We start from the raw sequence: 11,803 nt of genomic DNA, 5'->3' as shown, positions 1-11,803 counted from the left end.
TGGCTTCAACCTCTGCTCCCCCTCCTTCCCCCCCTACACGATTCATACGCACATAGGCGAAGGGGCGGGGGGTCTGCGTGGCCCGGCACTCCCCGCCTCACGGTTTTAACAGCAAAGTAGACACTGCACATTCAACACTTAATAAATACATTTGACAAGGACACGTAGTTCGGGAGGGGGGGGTCAGTGTCAAATTGATACTTGGCCCTCCCCCTCCCTGTTTTTATGGCATTAATCACATGCACTCAACACCAGGGGCGGGAGGGGGTCCCACATCACCCGCGTTCCCTCGCCAGCCTGGGATAGGTGGGTCGTGATGCCCGGGCCTGGCGGGGCTCGCCGCGCAGCCTGGGGTGCCTTCTGGCGGTGCTGGACCCCCCCGGGGAGGGGGAAACGGTGCGTGATTGTGTGTCTGTATCGGTGAGAATGCGGTATGGAAGGGTCCTGCCATGGAGGATTTGAGCCTTCATTGGCAGGACATCAAAATTGAATAATTTATCAATATTATATTATACAAAGATGGTTATTATTATTATTATTATTATTATTATTATTATTATTATTATTATTATTATTATTATTATCATTATTATTATTATTACTATTATTACTATTATTATTATGTATAGTATATCTTATTATTAGTATAGGTATCGAATAGGTGAATGGATGAATGAATGGGATGCCTGGGTCTGAGGCCCTCCGTTGTCGGGCCCGCGCGGGTGTCGCCCTGTTGGGGGGTTCCCTCTCTCCGGGCCCGTCTCCGGTCCCCCCCGCTGCCTCCGCGGCGGGGCGACCCTCTGGTCTTGGAGGGCCACTTTCGTGGGGTCGGGTGCACCTGCCCGCGTCGGCGGCCGGGGTGGCTCTGTCTCTCCGGGCGGGCTGGCCCCCTGCCGGGTGGGGGTCGTTGGCTTGAAGGGTGAGGGCCTCCTGGCCGCGTGTCCGGCCCGGACCAGGTGGCTGGGGATTGCCTGGATCGCGGTCCGCCGCCGCGGGATCTCTGGCTGCTTCTTCCCATGTTGTGGGGGCCCTGCCCGCGGGCCCCCTCGGCCGCCGCCGGGGGGGGGGGGGCCTCGCTGGCGGTGGATTACCTCCCTCCTACTTCTCCCCTCTATGGGGTTGCTGGTGGCCTGGGTTCCGGGTTCTTCCTTGTCGGCCTCCGGTCTCGCGGGTGGCGGGGTTGCTCCCCCCCCCTCCCCACTATAGATACACTTCAGGTGGAGCTTTGTTTGGATTATTACACACACACAAACACACACACACACACACACACACACAGTCATAATGATTAAAGTGTCTTTAAAGTGTGTTCAGAGTGAAATAAAAGATACATTTTACCACCAATTAAGACGTAATCAGAGTCAACTCTTAGTTCCAACTGTGCTTCCACAAGTTTCAGTTTGAGTAAATAAAATGATGCTTCTCTTTCATTTCTACGAGTGATTTCTTTTATGTGGATTTTGAAACAGATTCTGCTTAATACATAAATATTAATTTGGCCCTGGTAACAACTTCAGGCCCGTATCTACCACAGAATCTTTGGTAGCAAACATACACATATTTGCCTCGTAACAAGCTTGTTTAAATCAAGGCAAAAAAAAACGTTGTTGCCTCTCTCAATATACATCAGACAAGGGATCAGAGTCCCAGTGAGTCAGGGATCGCCTCATCATCCCAGAAATAGGATGCAAATTCATAGAAGATAGCTACATGAGTTTAGGATGCAAACTTTCAAACTTGGAACAAAAACAAAAACGGGAAAAAATATCAAAGAAAAGCAACTCCTCTAAAGTGAAAAATAAAATGATCATTAATGACATACTGCAAAGTAATGCATTCTTCTGCTCAAATCCAACAGAGCAAAGGAGCAACACCTGCAGATGGTATCAAAAGGCAAGACAACAAACAACAAGCCTTTGATGTCTCTTAAAATGGGTGATGGTGAAACCAAACTAAGAGACCCATACAGCTGCTGCAAGTTCAGGAAGATCAGGACACTGGGTCGTAAGAGTTATGAAACAGGAAAGACAAGTTGTTCTTTGGATAAACAATAATATTAATAGTAGTTTGCCAAGGAATGGTCCAGCCCATGTGAAACTTTATTTCTGTTCACGTAGACGTGTCTGCTTTTATACTTTTCGGTGGCTAACAACTTATTACCTCACAGAAAACAACTGGACATTCTACACAATGTGATAAGATGTCCTCAAAACATTTGACAAAATCAGTCTTCATAAAAAATGGTAAAGCAAACTTTTGTCAGCTGAACTTCAGCTTTGCGTTTGCCAAGTTCATGTACAGACAGCATGAGGGCACTACAAAGTCCAGAAAAAATTTGCAGAGGCCTCACGTGAGGTTAATTGAATAAGGACGAATACTTTATTAGTCATCAGTCTTTGTAAAATTAAAATAATTATTACAGTTTGAACAAAATCAAGACAACTGCCAATCTTCCAAATTGACAATAATAACAATGATAATTAAAGCTGCAAGTAGCGATGAACGGGCCCTCGCACCCTTGTGCATGTTCAGGCTGCAGTGGAAGCGCTTGTATGACTTGCATGTAGATTCTTCAGGCCTGGACATTTAGCGGATGACACCACCCACGACTCTCTATATCAAACCATTCAAAAGTTATGGCAGAAAGTAGAAACTATCAGATATCAACCAATAAGACGAATGGGCAGGGCTAATATGCACCAATTATGTTCAAGGACTCAAAACCATGTCCGATGACACCACCCACGAGTCTTTATGTCATACCATTAAAAAGTTATGGCAGAAAATAGGATCTATCAAATATCGACCAATCAGAAGAAGGGCGGGGCTAATTCATGCCAATGAAGGTCAAGTACTCAAAACCGAGTCCGATGACATCACCCACGACTCTCTATATCAAACCATTCAAAAGTTATGGTCATCAGATGAAGGGGGGGGGGGGGGCGCTTTTTGGCTTCGTCACCACGGTAACGCTTTTGACTGAGAAAAGTAATGTGCATCGTCGCAGGATCCAGACGCACATTGTGATGTATAACACACCTGGGTGCACATTACGGTTCGGGCGAAGAAACGGACGAAGAAATGGCATAAATTGTGGCAAAATTACACAATTAATTCAAAATGGCCGACTTCCTGTTCGGTTTCGGCCATGGCGCCAGGAGACTTTTCTTTAAGTTTCGACATGATACAGGTGTGTAGCGATTTTCGTGCGTGTACGGCAAACCATAAGTTTTCTAGGGGGCGCTGTTGAGCTTTTAGGCCACGCCCATTAATGCAAACCATTAATAAAGAATTTTTCGCCATGCCTGGCTTGCGTGCAAAATTTGGTCACTTTTGGGGCACGTTTAGGGGGGCAAAAAGGCTCTCATTTCGTTGGAAAAATAAAAATGGCGAGAACGAGAAAAAAAAAAATTCCTACAGATACAATAGGGCCTTCGCACTGTCAGTGCTCGGGCCCTAATAAAAACAATGAAACAGTCATACTCACTTCATCCCATTGTTGTTATTTGAGTAGTTTGTTCATTGTGCCTGTTCTTATCCTCTTCTTCTATTCATCATCTTGGGTGTTAGGGATGTTTTTAGGGCCTGAGCACTGACAGTGCGAAGGCCCTATTGTATCTGTAGGAATTTTTATTTCTTTTTTTTTTCTTTCTTTATTTTTGTTTTTCCAACGAAAGGAGGGCCTTTTTGCCCCCCTAAATGTACCCCAAAAAGTCACCAAATTTTGCACGCAAGCCAGGCCTGGCGAAAAATTTGATATTTAATGGTTTGCATTAATGGGCGTGGCAAAATGGCTCAACAGCGCCCCCTAGAAAACTTTGTGCCTCAAGCCCCACAATACGGTTTGACATTCATGCACGAAAATCGGTACACACCTGTATCAACTTAAAGAAAAGTTTCTTGGCGCCATGGCCGAAACCGAACTGGAAGTCGGCCATTTTCGATTAAATCGTGTCATTTTGGCGCAATATATGCCAGTCCTTCGGCAGTTAATACTGCCCGAAACGTAACGTGCACCCAGGTGTGTTATACATCAAAATGTGCATCTCCATCCTGCAACGACGTGCATTACTTTTCTCAGTCAAAAGCGTTACCGTGGCGATGATAGATGCCAAAAAGTGCGCCCCCACTTCATCTGGTTGGTCCATATTTGATGGTTTCAGGGGCACGGTGGCGTAGCAGGTAGTGCAGCCGTCTCACAGCAAGAAGGTCCTGGGTTCGATTCCCGCCGGGGACGCTGTGGGCGCTGAAGTGCGTGTTAGTTCCCCCATGACTTCAGTGCCCACACCCTGGGTGGGGTTGGTGAAAGGGCCTTTCTGTGTGGAGTTTGCATGTTCTCCCCGTGTTCCCTTGGGTAGCTAATGTGAGCTACCCTCACAAAAATATGCACACAGTCCTGGGTTATACATGCCCCCTCTGCCATAACTTTTGAATGGTGTGATAGTTCCTATTTTCTACTATAACTTTTGAATGGTTTGACATAGAGAGTCGTGGGTGGTGTCATCGAACTCGGTTTTGAGTATTTGACCTTCAATGGCATGAATTAGCCCCGCCCCTTTTTCTGATTGGTCGATATTTCATAGATCCTATTTTCTGCCATAACTTTTAAATGGTTTGAGATAAAGACTCGTGGGTGGTGTCATCGGAAATGGTTTTGAGTCCTTGAACATAATTGCTGCAAATTAGCCCCGCCCCTTCATCTGATTGGTCGATATCTGATAGTTCCTACTTTCTGCCATAACTTTTGAATGGTTTGATATAGAGTCGTGGGTGGTGTCATCCACTAAATGTCGAGGCCTGAAGAATCTACATGAAAGTCATACAAGCGCTTCCACTGCAGCACGCCTGAACGTGCACAAGGGTGCGAGGGCCCGTTCATCGCTGCTTGCAGCTTTAATTTGTCCTTTTCTCTGCTTTATCCAAGGCCTTTTGTTCAAATAAAGTACCTTGTTTTAATACTTCTGCCTGAAGAACAAAGAGTACCCTCTGATTTAATAACACCGTATGAGATGGCAGGTACACACACACACACACACACACACACACACACACACACACACACACACACACACACACACACACACACACACAAATGTTGTCCATGAAATCAACTGTACATGAGTAATAGTTGAATTTTAGAGTTCCTTTTTTCATAGCTTGTTAAAAACAATCTGAAGACAAATCCAAACAAAAAACAAAAGAGAGAGATGTTTGCATCCTGCAAGGTTTTGAAGGGCCAGAACACAATTCCTCTGACAGTAGAGTGTCACTAGCATCCCTGCGGGGGAATCATGACTAAACATTTCAAGAGCACATCGATGAAACTAAACTCAGTCTGAGCTCTCCTCCTCCTCCCGTGTGCAGGCAGATTTACAGCCAAGAGCACTCAGCGGCAGTCTCCGACAACGGGCAGAAAACAAACCTGGAGAATACATGACACATCCAAATTGTTTTTTAATGCTTTTCATGTCGTGCAAATCTTTTCAAGCAACTTCATGAGGTTTGACTCCTGTGAGCAAAGGTTTTATGTTTTGTTATTCATTTCACATTTGTCTTTTTTTGTCAGTGTGACCATACACACAGTTATGATGGTAAAGTCCTGAAAAGACAGGTTATTTTGATCCCTGATAAAAGCATTGATGCACATCTATAAACTTTGTATAATCTGTGATTTATCTATTTATTTTGTGAGTATGTCCAGCAACAGGAAAAGCACACATTTATAAATTCATTGTTTTCTTTTACAGAATAAAGATCAAGACACTTCTCTGAAGGTTGAGTGCCTACAGTACATGAAAGTAGTTGACCTGCTAGAGATTATGGAGTAATGACCAAACTAATAGCAAGATATGCTGATATATCCTGTTTTAGCCCTGACAGTTGATCAAGCACCAAAAGCAATCATCAGGTATCCAATCATTAATTTGTCATAATATGCTTATTTTGCCATCTAATGTATTTTTAAGATACGGGGCAGAAGGTACTTAGCAACATAAACCTTTAAACGTTTTGGTTTACCTGTGTTCTCCACCCTGTCAAATGTAGAATACTGAATGATCTATCTCTGCCTTTAATTGTTGTCAACTCAGTTTAAAACTGTTTAAATCTGCATGTCCAGGCTCTTGTCAGTGTTTATGCATCAGGGAGGTTTCTGCAGTTAAACCATTTTCATCTTCATCCCTCAAAGACCTTGCATTATGCAGCAGTCCTGGAGAATGACCCATGAAAATTGAAATGTTATGCATATATTGTTTGTTTTATATATATATATATATATATATATATATATATATATATATATATATATATATATATATATATATATATATATATACAGTATATATATATATATATATATATATATATACTGTATATATATATATATATATATATATATATATATATATATATATATATATATATGTATATATATATATATATGTAACGTTATGCTGTTGTCTGTCCTTCAGAATGCCCAACAGAACCATGGTGCGGCTCTCACTGCATTTGTAGACTGGTGTAAGGACAACTTTTTAGAATTGAATGCATCCAAAACTAAAGAAATGTTGGTAGATTTTAGACGTAACAAGCAGGACTTCACTGAGAGTGTCATAGATGGAGAGAAGATTAAAATTGTCAGCTCCTATAAATATCTGGACACAGTGTTTGACAACCAGCTTAAATTTGATTTCAACACTGAAGCACTGGTCAAACGTGGACAGCAGAGGATTCATCTCCTTCGTATGTTGAATTCTTTTTCTGTGAATCCAGTGATTCTCTGTCGTTTTTATCATTCCTTCATTGAAAGCCTTTTAACTTATTATTTTATTTGTTGGTTCAACAACCTGTCACTTAGGGACAGAAACAGTCTTAACAGTGTGGTGAAAATCTGTTCCAAGATTATTGGACTCAAACAGAGAGGCCGAGGCTCCCTATGGGAACAACTGGTTTTGAGGAAGACTCATAGTATTCTGGGAACTTCTGGGCATGTCTTAGGAAAATAATTTTTACTGCTGCCTTCAGGACGTCGTTATGCCCAACCTGTTTGTAATCACTTTTCCAAGTCTTTTATCCCCTCTGCTGTCCGACTATTACATTTATCCTTATGAATTTGTTTGGTATGTGCATTTAGGTACTGTGTACCTTCTAGGAATGATATCATCCAGTGTTTGTATGGACTGTTTTTAATTAATTAATTTATTGGTATCAGAACTTTATAATGCGACAAAAAGCAGATTTTGCACACAGCTGCCAACTTTCTCTCTGTGTTTCCATTGAATGCGTTATGTGTTTGTTACGTGTGTGTTTGGGCGCGAGCTGCCAAATCAAATTGCCCTTCAAGGGATAAATAAAGTTGTCTTGAATCTTGAATATATTAAAGGGATGATATTATGGGAAGAAAGATTCACAGGATGAGCTGACTGAAGCTGAGAAGTTCTGAAAACACAGTATTCTGTTACTTTGTGTGTTCGAAGGTTTGAAAATATGCCATTCAATGAACGCTTCAGATTTGGAGGCTGCTGTGACATCGTACACCCAGAGCAGAGTCATATTATCTGACATCCCCATCTTTGACTGCACCGAACTTCACATTATGCTGTATTTTCTCTACCTTAACAGTGTGTTGTACAAAACATTGCATCCAGATTCAAAAGAGGAACACACTGTGGAATTATGGGGGTTGAAGATGAGGGGAGTGGTTCTCTCCACCCCTGAAAATTGGCAGCTATGAACAGAGGTGTATATAAATTATTGAGAAGGGGGCTTTTGTATTGTCTTTATTGCATATTGTGACCAAATAATGTCACAAACATTTTAGTTATCTTCTGGTGAAAAATAAAAAAAGGTGCCAAAATGTGTAACTTTTTTTTTCTTTCTTTCTTCTTTTTACCTTTTTCCTCCTAGTTTCTATCTGGATGTATTGTATTTTCATTTTTTTAATTACAATATGTTGTGAATAATATTTTGATTATGTTACATAGTAGCATTTAACCATACATTTAATCTTTTCAGGGAAAAAAGTTAACAGTCCAACTTTAACATATAGAAAGGTTCACACCTATCCCATTGAGATAAATATAGAATTAACTGAACTTACTGTTGAGCTAATAACAAAAATACATAAATAAGTAAACATAATGAAAAATACACCTGTTCATTGTCTGCTGTATTGCTGTATTGCTACCAGCTGTGGGCCAATCACACACACCTCTGTATTCCTGTGTCCCAGCAGGCCTTTGATCAGGTAATTGCTCCTTGGCCCTCATAGTTTGCATCCCCATATGTCGCTATGGTGACCACCTCTCCAGCATCTATCTGTGCACTGCTTTCTCCCCTTTTAAGACAGACTTATATATTACAATCCTGGGAGTGGTGTAGGAAAAGGGGAAAAGGGGGCTGCAGATCATGTTTGGGTATTTCTTTTTAGTTCTTTCAACATTTTTTCTTTCCCACTTAACACACGTATAAAGTTCTCCATGTCACGTCACAGGAATTAAAAAAATGCACCTTCTCTTCTTTCAAATGTTATATAGATTCTCTTTAATTAACGAGCCCCCCTGAGCGACACCAGATCCACACAGGCAAGACATGAGAGGATCGGGTAGATTGGTGAAGCTCATCAGAAGCCATTCAGGGATTTAAGAGGCCGTAGGAAACACGTTGAGGAGGATGAAACGTTTTCTGTGGCAAGGGATCAAATTATGTGACGGACCAAATTACCTTTGAGACCAATTTCAGTTCACAAACATGTCCCTCTATAATGGGGATTTTCCCTCTTTAATAAGATTTTGGAAATAATTATTTTCCACCCTGTACTGACATAGCTGATCTGCTCCAGTCTGTTCCAAACATTCACTAACACTATTTAGTTCAGCAAGAAACGTTCCAAATACTTATTTTCCATACAGTTTAGACGTGTTTAGTTTATTGAGCTTCATTTTTATGTGGATTCACCTAAAATTTCCCTGAACATTTTTAACATATGATAGCATGCATTATTTGTATTCAAAGAATGTCATTGAGGAGAACACGAGTTTGTAATGACTGACCCGTCATGAAGTATTTAAGGTTGAAGAGCTGCAGGCAGTGTATCATTCAAGCGGTTTTGTTCACATCCAAAGAAAGAGAAAAAAATGAAAACTGTACAGATTTATCTTCCACTGCACACAGCTTCAGCAGTATTTTATGATGTGAGCAAATTAGAGCAACAGCAACAGAGGTCTCATGTTTTATGTATTTATTTGCATTTAGTTAGTAGATTGTATCATAGTCATCTGCAAATGTGTTTGTTACTGTAATTGTAAAAAAATACCACATATCTTTTTTTTAATTAAAGAATGGGAGGGTTGTAAATGCTTTCATTCTCCAGAAGATTTCTGTATGAATTGATGGTTACACCTGATCAAAAGCTTTTATCTAATTGTACCAAAATGAAAAGTATAGTTGCCCTTCACTTTTCTTTTTTTGTCACTTCAAAATACTCCAAAAACTGATGTTTTTGACTTGCAGGAATATGAAACAAAGAAAAACAGGACATCTTTACCTTTTTTTAAATATTGAAATAAAAGAGTAATTACATTTCAATGTCATACAATGTATTATATTAGTATTTGATGTTGGTTAATTCTTGGACAATTTTTGAGAGAGAAAAAAAATAAAAGGATATGTATTAAATATGATGACGAACATTAAACTTAAACATCTTTACCTTAAACAGCTTTACCTATGCATAGGCTACAGACATATCTGACATTTAAACGTGGTGATTATGATCAAATCCGTCTTGAACGTTGATTCAAATTTTGTCCATTCTTAACACAGAAAAGTTTCCTTGTCGTACCCTGATTCGGTTTTCCGTAGACTCAGCAAATCTGAGTGATCTGATGGGTCCATGGAGACACTAAAAAGAAAAAAAAAGAAATGTAAAGAAAGGAAACACGCAAAAAGCATCACGGTTTGCAGAAATGACACTTGATAATTTTCTTGAAAGCGCTCTGAAAGTCTTTGTTGAAGTATGCGTAAATGATGGGGTTGAGTAAGGAGTTGGAGTAGCCCAGCCAATTTATGACATCCTCCAGCCAGCGGGGCATGTAGCACGAGTCCTGGCAAAAAGGCATGACGAGAGCCACGATGAAGAAGGGCAGCCAGCAGAGGATGAACGTGCCCATGATGATGCCCAGAGTCTTGACAGTTTTGCGCTCCCGTGCCAGCGCGATCTTCCTTTTCGCCTCGGTGGCCTTTTCGTGTCTGCTCTCGAACAGCGGCACGGAGCTGGGGATGTTTGGCAGCGGAAGGTTGCCTTTGGAGTTGCTGTGAACTTCAATGATCTCCAGAGAGTCGCCGTCCTCGGCGTGTTTCACCGCACCGTTTGCGCACGGCAGTGGCCGTGGCTCCACGCTCCTCTTCCAGCTCTTCCCCTGCGCGTCCCCGTGGCTGTTTTTGTGGAAAAGTGCAGGAGACAACGCCAACTTCCCCTGCGCGTCCCCGTGACTGTTTTTGTGGAAAAGTGCAGGAGACAACGCCAAACAGGAGTCGGACACTTTCTTTTTTTCACTTTTACGCACAGTCCGTCTGATTCGAAAGCGGGCAGCTTTGAATATCCGCCCGTATAAAACCAGCATTAAGGTCAGGGGGATGTAAAACGCTCCAAATGTGGAGTATATTGTGTACCAGGGGTCTTGCCTGATCTTACACTGCTTGGGATTCGCTCTGTCCTCAGCCATGCTGCTCGGTTGGGAGCGCATCACCAGCATGGGTGGCACTGAGATGGAGAAGCCGATGAGCCAAGTGACGCTGATGAGAACTGCCGCTCTCCTTGGCGTCCTCTTCTTCATATACTCTATAGGCTCGGTTATCGCCCAGTACCGGTCCAGCGCGATGGCGCACAGATGCAGGATGGAAGACGTGCAGCACAACACGTCTAAAGACACGAAGATGTCGCAGGGGATCTGCCCGAGCGTCCACCGGTTTAAGACCTGGTAAAGCGCCGCCATGGGGAGCACCAGCACCGACACCATCAGGTCGGTGACAGCCAGAGAGCCGATCAGGTAGTTGGCCACAGTCTGGAGAGAGCGCTCCAGCGCTACGGCCGCCACGACGCACGCGTTGCCAAATATGGCACAGAGGATGAGTGCGCCAAGGAAGAAAGAAGTTACTATTTGATAACTCAGCTTCACGTCCTCATCCTCGTTTTTTACCGGTTTGCTTGTTGAGTTATCAAAGAGAGGCCAGGCTGTTGTGTTGTTTGTGACCTCCATCGTCGGTGAACTCCTGGTTGGAAGAGATTTGTTCACTCCGTGGAGAGCGTGGTGCTCTCCACACTGCGGTCAGTTGTAAGGGGCATAGCGGACTATTGGAAGCTGGGGAGAAGCTCTGAACTGCAAGTGTTGGCTACTGACGAAGAATGATGCTGAGTATTTATACCAGTGATGGAAAATGCGTCATTTGTCTGTGAGGATGCGGGTCTGCTCTTTCAGCTGCACCTCTTTAGTCAGGAGTGCAGGCAATGAGATAAGAGCAATGGGGAAAAACATGAAACTGTAATATTTTCCTTTTTCATGCGTGCTCGCAGTTTACAATTTAATTGATAGGATATTATTTTAATAAATTAAAAAAAAAAGTATTTAATTTAAGAGTACGCTTAAATAACAAATAAAATGAAATAAAATGTTAAGAAAGTCAAGAGGATATTATTTCTTATACATTTTAAAGTTAAAGTTTGTTGAAATAAATTAGTGTAGTTTTCATGACGATTTTATTTTGATTTTAGATTTTATATTTGGCTTATGCACAAATTCTATGA

General features: G+C 42.0%; 1 protein-coding gene across 1 annotated transcript; it reads right to left on the bottom strand.

The window, feature by feature from the left end:
* Positions 1-9,950: 9,950 nt before the first annotated feature.
* LOC133454769 (5-hydroxytryptamine receptor 1A-beta) lies at positions 9,951-11,289 on the bottom strand. Its single transcript, XM_061733492.1, has one exon. The coding sequence runs from the start codon at positions 11,256-11,258 to the stop codon at positions 9,951-9,953; it is 1,308 nt and encodes a 435-aa protein (XP_061589476.1). The 5' UTR covers positions 11,259-11,289.
* Between the last annotated feature and the right edge of the window lie 514 nt (positions 11,290-11,803).

The sequence above is a fragment of the Cololabis saira genome, chromosome 11, assembly GCF_033807715.1.
Source record: "Cololabis saira isolate AMF1-May2022 chromosome 11, fColSai1.1, whole genome shotgun sequence".
Lineage (NCBI taxonomy): Eukaryota > Metazoa > Chordata > Actinopteri > Beloniformes > Belonidae > Cololabis > Cololabis saira.
This window is presented reverse-complemented; position numbering and strand designations above follow the sequence as displayed.